The sequence below is a fragment of the Corvus brachyrhynchos genome, unplaced genomic scaffold (assembly GCF_000691975.1).
Source record: "Corvus brachyrhynchos isolate BGI_N302 unplaced genomic scaffold, ASM69197v1 scaffold202, whole genome shotgun sequence".
Lineage (NCBI taxonomy): Eukaryota > Metazoa > Chordata > Aves > Passeriformes > Corvidae > Corvus > Corvus brachyrhynchos.
Window position 1 is genome coordinate 5580639 of NW_008238132.1, and position 21180 is coordinate 5601818.

General features: G+C 43.9%; 1 protein-coding gene and 1 long non-coding RNA gene across 2 annotated transcripts; one reads left to right on the forward strand and one right to left on the reverse strand.

Moving 5' to 3' along the window:
- Nucleotides 1-3091: 3091 nt before the first annotated feature.
- LOC108446610 lies at nt 3092-4989 on the reverse strand. The gene is made up of 2 exons (XR_001861871.1): nt 4732-4989; nt 3092-4388 (listed from the first exon to the last, which is right to left on the reverse strand). It is a non-coding gene; the product is annotated as an uncharacterized LOC108446610 (long non-coding RNA).
- A 9276-nt stretch (nt 4990-14265) lies between these two features.
- On the forward strand, nt 14266-19705 carry SPERT (spermatid associated). Its single transcript, XM_008633199.2, has 2 exons — nt 14266-15321; nt 17771-19705. The coding sequence occupies exon 2, from the start codon at nt 17888-17890 to the stop codon at nt 18878-18880; it is 993 nt and encodes a 330-aa protein (XP_008631421.1). The 5' UTR covers nt 14266-15321; nt 17771-17887; the 3' UTR covers nt 18881-19705.
- Nucleotides 19706-21180: the final 1475 nt, after the last annotated feature.

Below are 21180 nucleotides of genomic sequence, written 5' to 3' on the forward strand. Positions count from 1 at the left end.
GGGTCCTGCAAGGTGGCAGCCCTTCCTGAACATTTTGGTGGGGCTGTGGGACACTGGCCAGGGCTGGGGGATGGAGGGGACAGGGACTTGCTGTGGTGGAGTATTTGTGAGATCACATCCAGAGATGTCAGGCCTGCCTGGCATGCTGGAAGTGGGACACTAGCCTGCAAGCTTGTCCCGAGGAAGGATCGTACTGCTGGCACCTGTGGCATCCTGCCCCAGCAAGCCCTGAGGGAGGGTGGGTGAATCATCCTTCTGTGCTTCTCAGAAGGAGAGCCTGGGCATCTCATCATCTAAGTCATGGTGGGCAGGTTCCACCCAAGTATTCCTTGCTGTTCTTTTTTGCTGTGTGCTGCATCTTGAGCCTTCCCTGGTATGAGCTGCCCCCATGGGCCACAGCACAGCAACATCCTCACCCCATCCATCTGCCGGTGCTGGAGCACAGGGTTAGTAACCCCTGCTGTCCTCAAAAAGGACTCTCCAGCTTGTTGGGTTTAGGTCTTTTGTGTATGTGACTTCTTTTTCTACCATCCAGAGGTGAAATAAGGTTGCTGCTTATTCTGGCAGCTGCTGAGTGTCTGAGCTGAAAGGGCTTGGGGAAGTTACAAAGGCTAATGACTTGGGCAAAAGCTGCTTCTACATTTCACTCACAGATTTCTTGAAAGGAGAGCCAGGTTTAAAGGGAATGCTTGCCTGAGTCCAGCTGGGAGTGTACCGGTGCTGTCCAGAAGTTGTGGCTTCCTCCCTGCTGCTTCCAGCTGTTCTTTACCCTCTGCAGTCAGCTCCTTTAAGTCCCTCCATCAGACTCTGTGGGGTATTTTCCACTCTGGCGACTGTGTTCATTGTGGACCTGGGGGGTGGTCTTACAAGACTCAGAGAGAGGAATTTTCCTCGTGCTAGGCAGTGTTTTGGTGTTTTAAAAAATATTTTAAGGGAACAAATGAGAATGGGTGAAACAAAAAAACACATGACCAAGGTAGCGGACATCAGCTGGGCTGCCTGCAGAGCCCTCTGCTTTATGTGTCCTTCAGCTTGATGCTGCAGCCTGATTTTCCTCATCGTGGGACAAGCCATAAAAATTGAACCAAAATGCCAGTGTGTTTGATATGTGATCCTAGAAGTAACAACTGATCTGGTGGGTCTGGAGGAGTTTTCCTCCTGCTGGATCCTGCTGCAAAGGGTGAAGAGAAAACACCAGATGATGGTCAAAGATGATGTCTGGGGCCAGGGGCAGTCCTCGCCTCCTACTCAGACAGTTGTGATATCAACTTTCATCTTGTGCCCTAATATTTCCCTAAGAGTATGGAAGTCTCTTATGCGATGGTACTGTCATACATTGGCTGGGGCACAGATTCCCATAGCAAAACAAGGAGCGGTTTTGTGGAGGCTGGGGACATTCCCTAATATACAGTTGTTTAAATCAAAATCGTTTATTGTACAGAACATACCTCTAATATACTATAGATTTTATAATTCCCTTTAATTTCTCACCAGGAAAAAGTCAATTCCTGCATGGCAGGGAAGCCAGAGGAAAGAATACTTTAGTCTGCTCAGCAAACAGGGACCTATTTTTAATCCAAAGGCCCTCTGTTAGCTCTTAACTATTTAATGTAAAAACAGGATTTACTACACATACAACTTAATCCCCTTTTTATATTTACATAGGGATCCTGCAGCATGTGTACGAACAGTTTTTGAGATAAGAGAGGGAAAGCCTCGGGAGTCAAAGTCATTGTTTTTGCATGAAGTATTTAATGCTAAACATAAATATTGAGAGGACTGAATTCCCGTGCACTTGCAGACTTAACTCTTGTGCTCCTGAGGATTTTCACTTTATATCCAATTATTAAGAGCCTGATTGTAAGCCAATGTAAAAAAAAAAAAAATTGCACGAAGCTTTTACAGAGGGCTTCATTTTCCAGTTAAAAGGAGAGAGGTTATAGGCAAAACAGGAGCAAAGGTGGTGTATTTCTCATCTCCCTCAAAAGAGTGTGGCTAAGGAGGGAATATGTCAGGCAGTAGAAATCAAGCCCTAGGGAAGAGACTTCTCCAGTGGTGACCTCGAAGGGGATTGAAGCTGGAGTTCCTGTGGTGCACATTCATCAACTCCACTCATTGTAATTCGCATGATTTACGTTCTCACAATCATGATTAGGTGGTGAAAAAAAATGATCTACATGCAGGTTGACTTCAGAAAGTGACATTCTTTGTCCAAATCCAATCAAGCCCCGCAGCATGCAGTCCTTTGGATATAGCATTCATTTTAATACATGTGTCCCTGAAAGTAGCCCTCCTGGCTTTGGAAACCTCAGAGATGAAGGGACTCTCAGGTAAGTACTGGGCAGAAAATTTGTCTGAGAGCTGTCATTGCTTTCTCCAAAGGCAGTTTTGCTGGAGTTAAGAATGGGATGTACTGGCATTAAATTAATTTTTAAAATGTAGTCAGAGACAACTCGGTGGGGAAATTTACTTCTCCAGACATAAAATGGGGTCCAAAGAGCTCCACTAGAATGGCTTGTGGAGTTGCTGTGATCTCAACAGTGCAATGCAGTGAGCAGCAGACTTTTGCCTTACTGTAGGCAGAGTAATCATATTTTTGCTCTTTTTCTTCTAATGGCTGTTGTAAGAGTGGCAAAATGTCTGTATCTTTGGCTGTAAAACCTTCACGCTCTTGATGTCATCATGACTTCAATAGGCCGCGGTTTTACACTGAAGCCTCCTTGTTGCTGCCTCTCAAAGCTTTCCAAGATAGTCAAATAACAGTCTGATTTTTGCCCGCTGACATGCTTGGGCTCTTCTTTTCAAGTCAGAAACCAGCAAACTGCATGGGCAAAATAAAAACCAGGGTAAAATAGGAGGGTAAATCCCTAGGCAGCATCTTTCCATCCTGCCTTTCTACATCATCTTGCTGTATCAAACTTCGAAAGCAAATCCTGCCTCTTGAGCAGGAACAGTCTGTGGTCAGTCATCCAGGCAAATGGCTCAAGGGTACGGGGAGGAGGAAATCAGAAGAAATCTGTTACTTAGCTACTGGTGGCTGAGAAAACGAGCTCACACCCAGAACTCATGTGCGTTCAATCAGACAGACAAATGAGCAAGAACATTTTTATTAGCATGCTACATACCTAATAAAGTTTTTGAAACCATTAGCCAGCCACACTACACCAGTGACAGCTTTCCTATGCTCTTGAGTGGTTCTCTCACCCTACAATTTTTCTCCTTTGAACAGAAAGCTGTAGTGCTGATTGCAAAGGACACATACCTAATTATAGGGCTTGTTATTAGCAGAGTCTGGGAAATCAAAAGTCTGCAGTTCATATGATGCAGAGAATGATGAAGCATCTCAAATCACTAATGTGATTCAAAGTAGTGTCTCAGAATTTGCACATTTATTTTCCCTGTTAGATATGTGAGAAAGTCTACTTGCAGCAAGTTTTGGAAGGCTCTCCACTTCTTCTTCTCGACTTTTGCCAAAAGTAAATTTTGAATGTTTTCCTGACATCTTTATCCTATCAGTCTGTGAGTCAGTCTCACAAAGTCCTTCATGCAAACCTATCGGGGCACTCTGTAATCCAGTGTTTAATAAATGTCTTGAAGTAAAACAATGTTTGACAACACCTGAAAGACTTGAAATCCTGCTGCATGCCAGCACAACCCGGCATGCTGTCTCTTTGCTACTCTTGGAGCAGGTTCTTGGCTGATAACAGCACTGCAGGCTTGTTGTCCTCAGGTGTGGCCCATCCTTGGGAAAGGATGGGAGTGGGGCTGTTTGCAGCTGGCACACACCTCTGTCCCTGCTAAGAGTCTGCTTCATAGTCACACTCAAACCAGATGTACGTTTAGATTAAAATGGAGAGACAGACAGAGAGAAAAGAAAGCATTCAACAGTAAAGATGTGGAGTGGGGGAAAACAGGCTTACTGTGTTGCTGAAGGCTTCATACAGATAACAAGCCATTAAACTTAATGACCAAGTTCTTGGAGTAATACTGGTATGGTTGTTTCATGCTGCAGTTGCCTGCACAAGTTTTGGACCACTTCTGCCCTCTCCCCTCCTGCCTTTTCCTCCCTTCCCCCTGCCCACTTCTGTGAGATATTTGGTCCTTTGAATAAATCACTCCTCTTCATTTTTCATGGGCTGGTTGTCACTTCCACTGTCTGTCTCTTAAGGACAGTCCATTGGGTGGAGCTGATCTCATTTGGTGATGGTATAAAGCACATCTGAGCATTTATCTTTCCAGTGCATGCTGCTTGAAACTTCCTGTGCTGGTACTTACTAACTCAGTGAGTGTTGTGTCTTCATGGCTTGAAGTACTCAACTCCAAAATCCCTGTTTTGTTACATGTGGTATACATGGAGAGAAAACTTGGTATCTCTTCACGATTTTAATCTGGGGAAAAAATATAGAAGAAAGGGTCATTTCTAATTCCAGAGTTATCAATTTTCACAAGAAAAAAATATAGATCCTCCAACCCTTCTTCCTTCTCACACCCTCTTTTGGGACTCTTTTGGGATTCTAAACTTTGAATGAACCCCGGAGGAGACAGAGCTTGTAATCAATAGCCAGACATAAAGTCATTAAGTACAAAAGTGAAAAAGAAGTGAAGAACATGAAGAAGAAAGAATAAAAGTACATTTTTGAAATTGGATGGAAGAAACTAGACAGTGATGTGCAAACACATGAAGGAATACCACAGTAACTTAATTTAGAAGGATGTGGTAGTTGAACCCACCTAAATATTCCAAATCTTAGTCCTTGCAAGTTTTGGGGGAAACCCAGGGCAGGCTCTCAGAAGAGGAATAATGTGATCTTGATGTTGCTAATAAGCTGGTGACTGTGGAATTCTGGAGCAGCTGAAAATGGCATGAAGAGTTTACCAGAAAAATCGAAAATGGGAAGAAAGCTGTTGAGTAGAGAGAGAGAGCAATAAAATTATGTTTCAAGGATTCTGGTTCTCTTTGATATAATATGTCAAACGCTGGAAACATCCAGTCATGGGCTGTAAACAGCTTTGACAGTCTGATTGATGTGTGCATTAACTGAATTCATGACATAAAATATATGATCCTTCAAGTGCTTATTTTCCCCCATGAAAATGATTACCACGACCACTTTGCGCAGTGACATGTATGTGAACCTGTACCTGTGATTTCTCAGGCACAGTACAAAAGACAACAGTATAATGAAGAGCCACTATCTCTATCATTTATTTTAAATGTATTTGCAAATGTCAAGGCATTTAAAACAACCATCTTTTTAATAAACTTTGTGTTCTGACTGGATTTTAGTTCTTTTGTTACCCATATCTGCTTTTCTTTACTTAGGAAGTTTTGCAGTGATTCTGTTGTTTGGGGGGGAAAAAAAAGGTTGTGGGATTTTACTTCTGAGGTATTGATGTTTCATATGCATAATATTGAAGGAATGCTGCTTCAGATTTCTGTGAGTGCCTGTGCTTCCAGTGCTATGTTTTCCTCACGAAAACAGGTATCCCACAGAAGGATAACAGTTTCACTTGGCACTACCATTCACCTAAATCTCAGAAGCAGTCTCTTCAGCGGCAATCAGGAGATTGCAGCTCAGCCCTCACCATCACCAAGGTATGGCTGTGCTTTGGTGGCAGCTGTACATCAAGGATGATGGGTTTCAACATGAAGCAAGCAATTTCTAATCTCATTTGCTCAAGTGTGTTTATTGCATCTGAATTTTTGCCTTTAAACAGTACTGCCTGGGCCTTCCCAACAGAGGAAATAGGGGGGATACGTGTAGATGTAAATGGAGATGGCTGGCAATGGTTTCTAAGGGCTCTGTGTTTGGTGGGATGGAGCTGGTGCAAAGAGCAGGAATTGGAAATAGTGGTAGGTAACAGAATGGAGAGGACTCTAAGGGCTGTTTGCAATCACACTGGCCAGGGGAGCTGGAGGCAGCCAGCTGTCTAGTCTGTCTGCTTTTCTCTTCTGAGGCAGAGTTGCATGAAGTAGATCCCCATAGTGCAGTCTTTTACTTACCTAACAAGGAAAATCATTCTGGGAAGAAAATCACAGAGCAAAGGTAAATATAACAAAACAAAGACAAATAAGTAGATGTCTAATTATTTGCAAGAGATCATCCACTGTCATTAGAAAGAAAGTTCCTTCTACCAGGGGTGAGAAGGAAATTTGACCTCTATAAAGATCCAGATTCCAGATGTTTTTAAACTTTATTTTTAGCAAGCTTTATGACTGTTGAAGGCTAGAAGTTAGCAAGGCTGAACCTAGTCAATGAGACTGCACAGTACAGCAGGTAACGGTATCTTCGATCAATCAGCCAAAGGAGATAAAGATGCACTGCAAAAATTGGCCTGTGAGCCACACACACCAGCAATTCTTGGGATAAGACTTGGAGAAATTAATCAGCATTGAGGTGGAAGGTGAGGGAGATACAGGTTGATGGCATGTACCTTGTCTGTAAGATGACGGCAGGCTTTGGTTTAGTCATTCCAGATGAGGCTTCCCAGGTCACTGGAGTGCCCCTTTCTGCCTCAAAAAGGTGGAGTTGGGATGCTGTCTTCTTATTAGTGTAAAGTAGAAATCTTTGCTAGAAATAGAAGGACAGTCTCCAGGTACCTTGTTAGATACAGAAGATGTGACAATCACAGCAGCAAATAATACAAAGCATTTCATGGCTCTGGAAAGACTTGGCTGTCTCATAAAAGGAGGGCTGACAGAGATTTGGCAGCCAGAACAACTGTACTTTTCTGTGAATAAACATGCAATCAGGCACACGTTTAGAGGAGCAGTCTTGCAGCTTTCTACAAGCTGCTAATGGCAACTTGGCTTTAGACAGGAACTAGTTGCACAATGCTGTCTTTCTGTTCTAAGTACAGGAACCAGTGTCCTTGGTGTTTGTCCATTCAGCAGTGATATCTGGTCTGTGATCAGCTGCAATGCACTGACAAGCAAAACCAGTAAATCATATTCCTGACACCCTGTCTATGCAGAAAGTGACTTTGGTAAGATAGGAAGGGTGACACAAGCACAATGTGTAACCTCAGTGTTTGTGTTATGCAAAGCAGCATTTCAGTTAATGGGCTGGCTGCCATATACTGAATGTTTTTGTTGTACAGAAAGCTCAGATGGATCATGGCTGCCACCAAAATGCTCAGGTTAAATACCATGTAAAATATTTTAATGGGCATTGCATATATCTGCCACCTCATCCCTGCACACAGGTGGAAAGAGAAGAGCTGTCCTTTCCCTAGGCAGAACAAGCTTAGCTTTGCTTCTTGTACAGCCAACTCTGCTCAGAGCAGGAGTGCTCAGACCTGGTGGTGTCTGCTCAGGGTGTCAGACAGGGCTGGCAGCTCAGCCACAGAACATGAAATGTGCTCTAAGAGACACCTTGCAGAAGAGACAGTGACCTATACACTGTAAATCTGAGATACAAAGCTTGTGTATGTATAAGTGACCTCACTGGACACCATAGCAGAAACCTTGCACAAGGGGTGGCTGCATTGCTTGAGTGCACTGGGGAAGAGCTGGTCCTAAAAGGACCCTGGAGGAGAGCCAAGGGCCTGTGAAAGCTGCTAGCACCCAGCTGATGTGCAGCTGCACAGCCACAGAGCCCTGCACTTGACCACAGAGGGAGGGTCACCTTCACCTTCTCCCTTCCCATCGGCAGTCTGACTGCAGCTCACACTCAGCAATGCAGAACAAGGTTATAGCTTTTTTGGGGGAGTGTCTCTGCCCATCTTATCACACAGCTTGCCACACCTAAGCCTTTTTCTCAGACTTTGTTCACTGAATCATTGACATTACCTAGGTGGGATCTGTACTTTGAGTGAGATGTGTGGGTTTTTTTCCTTCTGGATGGTTAAGAGTGAAAGCTCTACAACAAGTAAGGAACAACAATAGTAATAAAAAGCAGTGTAATATTTTTTAAAGCCCAATAACTCTGCACTTGCTCTTGCTGAGATACACCTTGCTATGAAGCTTATGTCACTAATGGGACTGTTCATTTCAGTGAGGCAAAGCAGCAGGGACATTATAATTAATAATGCTTAACAGGAAACAAGTTATTTTGCTTGGGGCAGAAGGGCAAAAACTGTTCTCTATTATTTTTTGAAGAGTTAATTGGTAGTAGGCAAAGATTTGCTGCGTTGAGCCAGCAGGTGCTGCTTTATGACTACATTAATGTTAATGATATCCTCTGGACACATATGAAGACAGGTTAACCTATTTCTTTCTCATTACATTTCTCTGGGTGGATGTATGTTCTGGTTCCAGTGATTTTTCAAGTGTCACCACAGAGCACTTGGACAGACAGTGACCCTGAATTTGCACAGAGGTTTGCAGGCAGTTTTGGAAAACCAGGTAACTTTTGTAACCTCCATTCACCCCAGGACAGACTTTGTAGGTTTAAAGTTGAGGGAAATGGGTAAAAGGGGCTGCTTCTCTGGCATAAAATCATTCCTAGGGGTTACATAACATTTCTAAAATTGCCTGTTTAATTGTTCCTAGGTGTGCTTAACAATAGTACCTGGGTTCTAAATGTTTATTCTCTTACTTCATTGCTGAAACCTCTCTTCTTCTGGCATACCATTAAAAGAGTACTCTGGCACCAATTTAAACCCTGGGATGAGCAGATGTTAAAATTGTGTTCCTCTAAGCAAAATGTGCCATGGCCCATCAAGGCATGATATGTGCTAGAAAAGGTAAACCAGTGCTCCACAGAGCTTGAAATTATCTCAGTTCTGTACCACTCCACATTTAAGTTTAGTTATGAGCCTATATTATCTTTTTTTTTTTAATGCGCTTTTTGCATTTCTAGTTTGGCAAAATTACACTGTCTATCACTAAGCTTCAGACATCCTTCAAGATATTTATATCTTTCATAAGATGCTTGCTTTGCACAAGCCCAACAGCTCCAGTAAAAATCTGTGTGCCATTGTAACAGGCAAAAATGCTGTGGAAGGATAGTCCTGGGAGCTGAGTGTAGAGCTCTTTGCAAAACTCAGGTGACAGCACTACCATTTGAGAAACCCACTGGGTAAGATTGATTCTGAAAGCCAAATCTAATTTTTAATAAGATTACCACATGGGTCCTGTGCCTTACTAGAAGTCTGCTCCTGCAGATCTGGTGATAAAAAAACGGGAGAACAAATCTTGCATGCCTATAAAGACTGAGAGAATTGTACTCAGCAGTGTTTGCCTATTGGAACATGGGTACAACTCCAAGTAAGCCATTTCAAAATTTCTTGGAAGATGATGCATGAGTAATCAGAAAGGGCAGTGAGGGAAGAGTCCATATAAAATCTTAGGATGGTTACAGCACTGGTGCCACAGCCAGAGGTTTGGCTCCTTAGATCATGGGACTCTCTTTGAGAAACCTGATCTCCTGGGAGCTGATGGGGCTCTTCTGCCAGAGAAGGGGAAGAGCATCTTTGCTCATAGACTTGCCAGGCTGGAGAGGAGGGCTTTAAACTAATGTTGCCAGGGGAGGGAAACCTCAATCCATCCCACTCCTACTAGTGTGAGGCCAGTGCCAGCCAGAGATGCTCAGAGCCTGGAGAGGGGTCGCAGGTCAGCAGGAGAGCACCTGAAGAGCAGCACAATGTGATTCCAGCCACTCCAGCCAGTAAATCAGCTTAAGGGGGTGCCCATCTTAAATGTCTTTATCGAATGCAAGCAGCATGGGGAGTAAGCAAGAGGAATTAGAGACCTGTGCATGCATTTTTGCAGGGCTGTGATGGGCTGGCTTCTCTGACTGGAGCATTGGAATGAAAGAATAGAGGCTCTTCAGGAAGGACAGGAGATGAGGAGGAAGTGTCAATGACCAGGAGGAGTGCATGGAGCTCCTCCTGGGGATGGATGAGGTGCCACCTTGGAGCCTTGGATCTGAATTAAAGGGAGAGCAGGGACAAGTGACATTGTAGTAGGGGTCTGCTGTGGGCTGCCTGACCAGGAAGACTGAGTGGATCAGTTCCTCTGTTGACAGGTAGGAGTGATCTCATGTTTACAAGCCCTGGTCCTTATGGGGAACTTCAAACTCCCTGATATCTGCTGGGGGAACAACACAATGGTCATAAACCATCCAGGACATTCTGGGAATGCACTGCTAGTAATTTCCTTCTCCAAGTGACAGAGGAGCCAATGAGGAGAGGTGCTAATGTTGGACCTGGTTATCACCAACAAGACTATCTGATGAGGAATATGAAGCTCAAGGGCAGCCTTGGCCACAGTGACCGCAAAACTCCTGAGTTAGAATCCTTAGGACATTGAGGAGAGCACACAACAAAATCACCTGGACTTCAGGAGAGCAGACTTTGACCTCTTCAGGGATCTGCTTGGTAGAGTACCCTGGGATAAAGCCCTGGAAGGATGAGGGGCCCAAGAAAGCTGGTTAATAATCAAGGATCACCTCCTCCAAGCTCAGGAGCGATGCATGCCAACAAAGAGGAAGTCAGGCAAAAATGATGGGAGGCCTGTGTGCATGACCAAGGAACTCCTGGGCAACTTAAACACAAGATCTGGGTTTCCAGGTTCCTTGACAGTTCCTTGGATTTTTTACGTTGCTTTTGTGATTCTTCATGTAGCATTGTTTACAGTATAGGTCCTAGAAAGTCCTAATGGAAAACTATTTTTTAAAGGTGATTGCTTCCTCTTCTGTAGAGCTTTTAAAACAAAATGAAATGGTTAGACTCCAGTTAAACAGATCCTTATTAAAGTAGGAGCTAGTCTGATAATGATTTAAATTGGTGCTACGTGGACATCACGTTATTTGATAAGCATTCCATTATAATTAAGAAGTGACTAATAGACAATTAATATACAGGATTACACACTTAGCTAATTAGATGATTTAAACATTTTTTGTTAGATTAAAATGTACAGGATCCCATAAATCACTATTAGAGATTGTTTAATAAGCCTGAACCCTTAATTTTCTCCCTGTCAATCAGGAATGGAGCCACTGACTTTTCCTCTCACCCAGAGAGACTTGTCTCTGGAAGAGCTGCTCTGTGTTCAGAATGAGCTGATATGCCCTAAACTCCCAAACATTGCACCTGTTTGCAGGACCTCACAGCTCAAGAGCAGTCAGCAGAGACCTAATCAGTGCAGTGGTGAGGACTGAACATCACTTGGCTGACAAGCCAGCAGGGCCTCAAGTCTGTTTCCTGAACACTAGTGCCTATTGCTGTTTGGGGTTTGTGGGTATCAGAGATCAGGGACAGGGTGTCCAGCACAGCCTGGTGGCAGGCCTGCCTCTCAGAGTGTCCCAGGGAGGGCATGGGGATACCCCACACTCACTCATGGCACACCGAGGTGATTGTACCCTTCCAAATTGTCCCTGTGTATAGAAAGGACACAGAACTCCTCCGGGAGAAATGTCAGCTCTGCCTCCCTGCCCTCAGAACTGGAACAAGTGCACCAGTGATCATTTCTTCTGGTATTTACTCTACAGTGAACAACTGGCTGTTTCAGCAGCACGGAATGCTCTGTAAATTTTGATCTTTTCAGACAGAACTAGGAGCGTGACAAGGTAATTGGGCTGGTTTTTGTTGGCAAGGCTCACAGAGGTACAACACACAGAGACAGTGTTGACAGGAAATGGCTTAGAGTTGACCAAGAAACTGCACATGGGATTTGATGATTTTTTTTTAAATATTCATAGCTAAACTAGAAAGCAAGCAAAGTGAGAATGAGATCTAAGGTGGAACAACACAGCCTGACATGTCTGTAAGATGTCAGTTACTAGCAAAAGTCAAACGTTTTACTTCACCCTGTAAACAATGTGTGTATTACAAGCAGGGGATAAATAAGAGTGGTGTGTAGGGCTTCCCTGCTGCCATGCTTTCATGTTCAAGGCACTTTACAAGTAAGAACTAAATTCTCTTGACAGATTGCATCAGAAAGTCAGCATCCCAACCTCATTGAGAACCTGAGGAAATGGGGGTATGGGAACAGATGACTTACCCAATGTCTAAAATAAAATTAGGATCAGAAGGAAGGTATGAAAGTAGATATTTCCCCCTTTCATTTCAGCTCTCAGCTGACCCAGTGCTGACAGGAGTATGCAGGGTTGGTGATTTGCACATGTGGTAGTTTGAAACCAAACCAGTGGGAGGCACCAAGTCAGAATAACAATTTAACAGGGAAAATTAAAGAAAAGGAAAAAAAGAAAGACTAAAAGAAAACACCGGTTCAAACTGACAGAGTCAAGATACAACCTGACTCCGTTAGTCAGGGTGGTGGTAGCAGTCTGGTAGAATGGTGGCTGCAGTCCTCTTGAAGCAGTGATCCTGTAGAAAAAAAAGGTCTGCTCTTCCTCAGAAGGTCCCATGGTGGCTGTGTAGCTCCTGTCCTCTGGAAATCCAGAGGAAAAGACTTCTCTCTGGTGTTCAGAATCTCAGATTATATCCAGGATGGGGATGCTTGGCTCCTCCCTCTGGGTGGAGCATCTCACAATGGGGTAATGAGTCATGAGGCCAAGTGTTGATTAGGCTCATTAACAGGAGATAGTCCGGAGGGAGTTATCTCTGAGTCATGTGGCAGGACAATGATGGGCCATTAATAGAGAGATAGTCTGGGGGGAGGAGGCAAGGAAACACTGCCCCACCTGATTTCAACACCTCATGAGGATGGTGATAGAATACACTGCAACCCAGGACAGCACAACACTGAGTGTGCACAGGTTACACTGAGGCACAATGGCAGCAGCACTGTGAAGTCCCTGGAAGGACAATTAGTCCAAATAGGTGTTGTCATAGGTGTGTCCCTCAAGCAATTTATCTGCCTGAAAAAACCCTGGAGTTTTTCTTTACTGATTTTCACACTGCTGACCATCTCTTCCTGGGCAGAATACTATGCTATCACCACCTCTCCCTCCAGACATTTCACTGCCTCAAAAACTGAGAAAACATAATTTTTACTCCCCACCCAGTTATTGACATCAGGAGATGATCCAAGAGCACGCAAATATGCAAGAGTCTTTTTAGTGACTAGGTGGGATTCACATCCAGGCTTAATGCCCCGGAGAACAGTGGGTGAGTGTGTGGTGAGACCAGCCTGCACTGACATGAACAGAGGCTGGCATTCCAAAAGCACAAACGTGCTTGGCATGGTAGAAAGTGGCAGCAGATGCTTTTGGTTTTATCAAATAAAGATTTGGGAATATACCATGCTTTTTATTAAAAATACTCCAAACAGATTATTTTGACTTCAGGCACTTTACCAGACCTTCTAACCCAAAAGCAAAGGATGGAAAGGGATGACATTTACTGCAGATAGATGCCACTATCTGTAATAGAAAGAAGGCTGGTATGGGGTCTTCAGGGTCCTTCTTGCAAGACCTTCATGGCAGCAATTCAGACCTTGCACTTTCCTCCAGCTTTCAACCCATCACTGGACAGTGACCTCTTGCACCCCAGCATGGACCATGGAGAATATTATATGAGTGTATGTAGGATCACACACTTCTTCCCACTGGATCCTTTCTAGAACCAGATAACCTCCAAGAAGAAGGACAGCAAAGTCAGCTGACCAGCCTGGTATAAGGTATGCAGGTAGGATGGGGAAAAAGGCTTTGGTTCCAATTAATATTTAATTCTTTGTACAGTGAAACATTTTTGAGAAATTGAGTGGTCTGAAGCTGCATGGACAAAGCACTCAGCTGGAAAGTTATTTCAAATCCTTCTTACAGAGCAGGGGTTACTTGTCTCTTGGCAGGGAGTGGAACACACTCAGCATTATTTCTGCCTTTGTAATCTTGTGAATGACATCTCAGTCCTTTTGAGGGTCCAGCTCAGAAATCAGTGTAGCTGCTATAAAAAATTCTGCCATGAGCTCTTGCAGCATTTCCAATTCTGATGTGTGCATAAACACATCTGATGATATTCACTAAATTTGATCCAAAAGTATTGGCATTTGAATTTATAATTTTCAGCAAAAAAGTGACTTGGCAGAAGAACTCTACAAAACTTTAAGGAAAATACTGCATAAGAAAAGCAAAGGTACACTCACTATCAACTTAGCTCTCCATGGTTCTGGTGAAGCAGGCTTTGCCTGCTGATTAGTCCTGTGCTGCACTTCTCTCTATTAATTCAGTTTCTAGTCAGCTCTTAGACCTTAAAATGCTCATCAAAGGTCACTTTCAGTGTCCATAGCCCCAGTTCTGCAGAAGTTCAGAGTGGACACTTCAGTCATCTCTCCTGAAAACTGTCTGCACTGGGTAGCACCCTTAAACTCCCATCTGATGGCAGGACAAGCACAAGCAGCCCATGATAAAATCTTTTTTCTTTTGAGGACATTTTTCTGTTTTCCTGTACAGGATCCTGGAGCTCAAATAAAGAAGGATGCTCCCTGGGGAGTTGCCATAGTAACCGGTGATGTTTTTTTTGTTGTCTAAGATTAAATATAAGCAAGGGAGCAATTACAGAGAAGGATTTTATACCTGAGTTTATAATTTTCATATAACACCAAAGCTGAACTGTACCTCCAAGTTCCTAAAGCAACAGCAGTCACCTTGAGGCTGACGTCAACTTGGTAATTTTCACTGGAAAAGAAATTAAATGCTGTATTTATTATTCAAGAACCCTGATTGAAAAAAAAAAAAATTCCACTTCTGAAAGATGTAGCAAATAAGAAAGACTACATTAGAAATGTAAAGATGTGGAAGTGGGAATGGCTGCCTCAAATAATATCTAAACCTGCAATGCATGAATGCCCTGTATATTCTATTTTCTTCTTAATAGGGTTCAGTTATAGTCTGCTCTTAAACTTATAGTCAAAGAAGAACTTCATGTTGTCCTTGGAAAAAAACTTCAACTCTCACAGTGCATACAAGGAAGCGATTTTTGAATGTGTCTGGATCAGTTCAGCAACAAACATAATCTGAAGATTCAGAATAAAAGCAAAATTTCTTTTAAGAGGGTGTGATGGAGAAAGAATCCATCCAAACTGTTCTCAGTTATGAGCATCAAAGGGAGATCGGGAAGTCTGGGTTCAGGAAAGGGCATGGGAGCCGAGCTAGCAGAAAGGTCATTTCCATGAGAAATAACCCAGAAGAGCAATGCTGGGAAAAACCAAAGCAAATCTTGTGAGGACAGCGGGGAAGGAGCGCAGAAGTGAGCTGTGCAAGGAGGCTGTGAAGAAGTCCCCAGCCACTGGTCGGGGGGCAGGTGGCTGCTGCTGGGGCAAGGTCCCTGCCTGTGCTCACTTCAGCCTCGGTCCCCTGTCCCCTGCTGTACATCCCGCCGCCTCTGGACACCCCGGCAGCAGCGAGACCTCAGACCGGGCTGCTTTGCTCTGCTGTGGGGAGAGGGAACACCGCTGGCCTCGCTGACAAGGTGAGCGTGTGCTGGGTGAGTAATGTAGTGCTCCCAAACTGCCCAGCCTGTCTTGATTTGGTGTGGCTTCCCCCCAGCTGGCTGCCTTGCCCATCCACCCAGCTGCCCAGCATTTCCTGGGATTATTCAGAGATGGGGGGAAAATTTATATGGGAGGCGTTGTGAACTTGAAGTATCTCTCTGAATCCTGGGTTGATGACTCCCTTGCAGTGCAAAAGAGCTGACAGAGCCATTGTCAAGTTTAATTGTCCCCGAGATAATGTCCTTCAAAGTCGTATATATTATGCATTTCAGTTTATCCTGAAAAAGTGCAGTCTAAACACTTTATCTGTAAGTGACTTCAAGAACTGTAGCTGCTTGTCCGTGATAGGCATGTGGGTCTGGGCTTCTGATGCTGATGTGTTCTGCATCTTCCCTGGATACTTAGGGGTCTGTTCCCTCTGCGGCTGATTTGCCCCCTACCCCTTCACCCACCATGTCCCCATTTTGGAGTTGTTGGGGAACACAATGGGAGTGGGCACCCTGATGGTATGGGATGTATTGGAAAGGCTGAAGGGGAAAGGGTGCAAGGGAGGGACTAATGCATGGCTCCGGATGTAGTGTAAGTGGAAACAAAAATGTCCAAAACAGAGTCTTCGGGGAAATCCTTTTTAGCAGAGGAATGGTATTAGGAAAACACAAGTCTGACATGAGCTAAAGCAGCAGATGACATGGAAGACAACCCTGAAATTCAGACGTAAACAGGTTGCAATAAAATCAAATGTTATTGCAGACAGATCTATATTGCAATAGCTCTCTCCTAAATGAAGGCATTTTGGATTTTAAATGAAGCAGTAATTTTATGAGTGTTTGGACAAGCTTGGGAAAGGGGTGCAGGATGCATCTATGGATGTTGGCTCTCAGGAGTAAGTTGGAGGAGCCTGGACATGCAGTGCTGTTTGGTGGAAACGACAGGGACAGGGGAGAGCAACAGGTTTTGAAAAGGAGAGGGCAACAGTAGGACAGGGGGTGCACAATGGGACAGCAGAGCTGGAGGCTGTGAGGGACTTGTGGGTGGTGGCCACCCTCTGCTTAATGCCTGGGGTAGAGATATGAGGGCAAGATTCATGAAGGTAAAACTCTCCTTAGAGACAAAGGCAGAACTGGGTTTTCCAAGGGACAGCAGGGGAGCTGGGAGACCTCAGCAGGGGGAGAGGAATAGACCTGAACAAAATTTGACAAGTAACTACTTTTTTTGGTTTTTTTTAATCTCGAAAAAGCCACATTTGTGCTGTTAGAAACACTATGCAGAAACCCTGAGAATCCCAACAATTTGGTTATGAAAACTAGTTCAACCTCAGTTCAAATAACTTGATCATGAAAATCACATAAATTTAATTTTGGTTAAAATGCAGAAAATAAGATTTTCTTTGGCACAAACCAATAATTGTTTATTGGTTGGGTGGTTGCTTTTTTTTTTCCCATGTAGAGGACTGAAATCTTTAATTTGCCCCAGTTCACCCAAGGCTAGAAGGTGATTTAAGCTGCAATATTTTGGGTAGAGGGAAGGGGGGAAGAGTGTTCAACAGATAAGTCTGAGGTTTCTGTGTCTGAAATGAGAAGCATTAGAGGTTTGGCCCTGCAGAATGGAATTTAGAGATGAGTTTTCTGATGATGTGAAAAAGAGGCAGATGGACTGTAGGAAAAAGATAAGCAATCACTATTGCAGGGCTAGAAAGCAAGAAAAATAACAGAGCTATCAAAGAATATAAGGAGAAAGAGTGACAGGAGAAATGAGAATGAAAGATGGAGAATTATCTATGGGTTGTGACAGTTTTTGGACCATGGTGATGGGAGCTTGTCAAAAAACCATGCAAAGTGCAACAAAGCTGTCTTGGTCTTGATGTCTCGAGGCTTTGGTTTGGAGTTTCAAATGATCTGTGCATATTGTGGATTTAAAGATCAAAAAGCAAAACTGCCACAACATTTTTGTGGCATTCTGTTAACACAGGCTACTCAGCATCAACAAGAAAAACCTGCTCTCAAGGCCAGTTTTTTCTATGAACCTTTAAAAATGCTTTATTTTGAAAAGTTTGTTTCAGCCTCATAACAATTTTTAATGTGCTTGTGTATCAGTCATTTGGGAGCAGGCTATTCTGAGGCAGAAAATATTCTTGCATTTTACTCCCTTACAGGTCTGTAAAAAATGAGGTAAAGAGACAAAGGAAAAGTCCATGTTTCCAGACAATAGCTTTTAGTGCTGCCATAGAGCTGCTTTATCTACCGACCCCAGTTTTCTCAGCTTCTACCAGCTAGGTGTCTGGTGGATTCCTTACCTTTCAGCATCAAAGGGGTAACAGGGTTAGCTGTGAGAACTGATTTATTTGCTTGTTCCCGTCATTAGTGTAGTTCAATTCTGATTTGGGATTTTGGCAGTAAATCTATGCATTCGTGTTCCCTGTTCTTTCAGTCCTAATCAAGCTTCTCCAGCCCCACTGTGCCACCAAGTCCTTGGCAGTGGTCAGTGGCCTCTTGAAGAAGTCCTGGAAGAAGCTTTTTCCCACAGTCCTCCTCAGTTTTCTAAAGAATGGCCATGTCTGCCTTTGATCAGAGGAACCACAGCATGCAGTGTACAGAGCCTGAGACAGAATACAGCCCCCCTCGGGTGAAGCCAAGGGGTGAGATGTTTGTCTTTATTGATGGGAAGTGGCTGAATGACATCTACTGCCAGCCACCCCTTCCTTCCCACCAGAAACTCTTTAGCAAGAAGGCACAGAATGAGTGGAGCATCTGGGAGGAGAACAGAGCACTCTGGCAGGAAAACCAACTCCTCTGGATCAAAACCAGGATGCTCTGGGAAGAAAACAAGGCTCTAAAATATCTCCAGTCACAGAACAAATCTGTCCAGGTAATTTACACTGACACTATTCAGCAAAGCCTCAAGAACAAAAATAAGCCATTTCCACTCTTCCGAGACGGGAACACAGGCCTTCTGTTCAGCCCAGGAAACAAAGCTCTCCAGGCAGTCCAGGAAAAGAATAAAGTCTTGGAAGATTTCCAGCAGGAGAATGAAACACTCCCTGTTACCTGGAAAGGCCAAAAAGCCATTACAGTCCATGGAGAGAGCAAAGATGCCAGCTCAGGTCTTCAGAAGAACAGTGACACCATCACTGCTGTGGAAAAAGGTAACCCTGGCCCAGTCCCCCAGCAGAAACATGAAGGTAAAAAGAAGAGAACTACTCCAACCCAGAGTAAGATCGAGTCTGTCCCAAGTATGCAGGGTGAGCATGAAATCCTCCGGCTTCTCCAGGACTTATGTGAGCTCCTCCACACCTTCCTGAAAATGAACCGTCCTCCTGGGGAGAAACAGTGCTGTCACAATCTCTATGACGTGAACAGATCCTTCCAAGAAGATTACAATAAATTAAAGCTGCAGCTGAATGCTGTGAAAAACACTGTGTCAGACATTACAGCTCAAATGGATATGTTGGAAAAGGAGATCATTGCCGTCACTTCCCCAGTGTATGAAGAAGCAGGACAGAAGCTGGCAACTGAGCATCAGCTTGGAGAAATGTGCTAAGAGCTGCTAGTGCAGTTCCTGGAAATCTTCTCTCCTGTTTACAGGAAACCTAATAAAATCCCAATAGATCCTGAAGATATCTGGGGAACATTGTATCATTCTGAAACTTTCTTGCACTACTTAGATATATTTCACCTTCTGGTTATATGGTGTGGGTGACTGTCATGAATTTGCCTAGTGTGAGGAATAATGTTTTTCAACATTTTTTTTCAATGTTTCTGATAATAAGGCCTAGATTATCAGAAGGTAATTGCTTGAGGACCTCAGCTTTGATTACAGTGAGAACTATGGGTGCCATCTTGTAGTCCAAGGACATACTCACAGTCTCTGCTAAAAAAGTATTGATAAATAAAGGAGGATCCTTCCTCCCAGACTGCATGGTGGGGCCACAGGAGAGAATGGACCAGGCAGCAGGACCTCTCCCACACAGAACAGTGAGGTCCCTCTTGATTTCTTGGATAGTCAGATGAAGCAGGTTTTTAGCTGCCCCAGAGCAAGCAAGTAGGTTGCCAAAAGCAGCGTTTTGATGGCTGTTCCATGACTTAAGCCAGTATTTAGAAGGGCATCTGCTCACACTCTAATGGACAAGCCAGACTCCAGTGATCTGCTGACACAGGAGATGAGAGCCGGTTGATATGCTCAGGTTTGAAATTCTGATCTGGTCTCAACTGTGTGACCAGAGTGGCTGGAAAGGAATTTTCCTCTCTCTTGGACAGTCCAGATGCAGTGCACTTTGTCACAATCTTTCAGGCAGAATATGGCAGCCTTTGGGTAATCTGACAAGACAGATGCAGGGCGACTTCTGCAGAGCAATTGTAGGAGCATTACTGTAAAGCAAAGGAGAGGTTACAGTGAGGTTCATCTCTTGCAACAGGACCCCAAAAGCAGGTTTTCACTCTAGTTTAAGTGATTTGGCACCGAATTACCTAAAGCATGAACTATCTTTCACCTTGTATTTCACTCATACAACACCATGCCAAGTACAAGTGATGACTGTTTACTTCAGAGGCTTAAAACAGCAGGTATTTTCTTCTGCTGTTAGGGCTTTGGGATGCTGAGGCAAATCTCTCATGCATGAAGTTAAAGGGCTGGCTCTCAGTGGTGCAGGTAGGGCTGCATCTGTAAGAATCAGGTGAGAAGAAGAGGAGCAATGTTCATTAATAGGTGGATGTGCAGACATCAGCTGCTCCTGCTTAATGACAGGATCACAGCTATAAATAGATAAATACCTCAGCACTATGCTGGGGAACATGTTGATGCTTCTCTGCCTCCAGAAATGCTGCTTTTCTCTTTGCCATCTCCCTCACTGGGTTTGAACTTAATGTTTGGTAAGAGGAGAAACAGGACTATGAAGACCCTAATGCAGAGGTTCAGAGGGGGGTGGCAGCAGTAAAAAGCTCTGATCATGTGTTCATATCTTAACAAACTAATTTGTGTCCTGTTAGAAGAAATAAACCATTCTTTTGCCAGTGGTCAGGATACTGACTCCTGCCACATCTCTATACATAGGCAGGAAAGACACTTAGGAGTGCATCTTTCCACCAGGCATTTGGGAGGAGACATCTCATCTCATGTCAGGTGTCCATCCAGGACAGGACGTCAAGATCTCAGCTAGTCTCCCTGGGCTTCCTTTCTATCGTGTAGGAAGGAATGGGCACGTTCAGGCTGTGATTTATCTGACTCCTATTAGACTAAAAGTAGGCTGTGTCACCAGCTGGAGTCCCTCGTTTCCCTCTGTTGCCTCTATAATTACTTCGAGGACAATTAGCTCCAACTTAGACATTTGGTTTGGAGGTCTCAGAGTGAGAAGCTTGGCAGTCCCAGGCAGAGGCGGCGCTTCATCAAGTGGTGAAGTGGCACAAGCTGGGGAGTGTGTCCCAGTCCTTGGCTTTGCTTTCTGTGAGATGCCTTCATTAAGCAGCTGACTCAGATCTCTCCATTGTGTGGAGAAATTATTACTTTGTGAATAAAATTGAGTTAGTTTGGGCAGAGCTTAAATGTCATGAACACGTGTGGGATCCTGAGGGGAACACACTACTTCTGAATGCTAACGATGTTCCTGGAAGGAATTAAGTTTTGTGAGCCCTTTGCACTCTGATCACTTCTTTGGATCTTTGATCTTCCTGGTTATTAAAAAGTCTATATCTGGCACATGTTTTTTGGCGTCTCTCACAGAGAAGTTGAATTGCTCATTCCTTGAAGGTTTCTCCAGACTGTCAAGTGAGATGACAATGTCCATAAATGACTGCCCAGCACTTAAACTTGCAGAGAACTCTGTGCTATTCAAACTCTCATAATCC

Coding starts and splice junctions, on each gene's coding strand:
- SPERT (XM_008633199.2), top strand. CDS start 17,888: ATGGCCATGTCTGCCTTTGATCAGAGGAACCACAGCATGCAGTGTACA.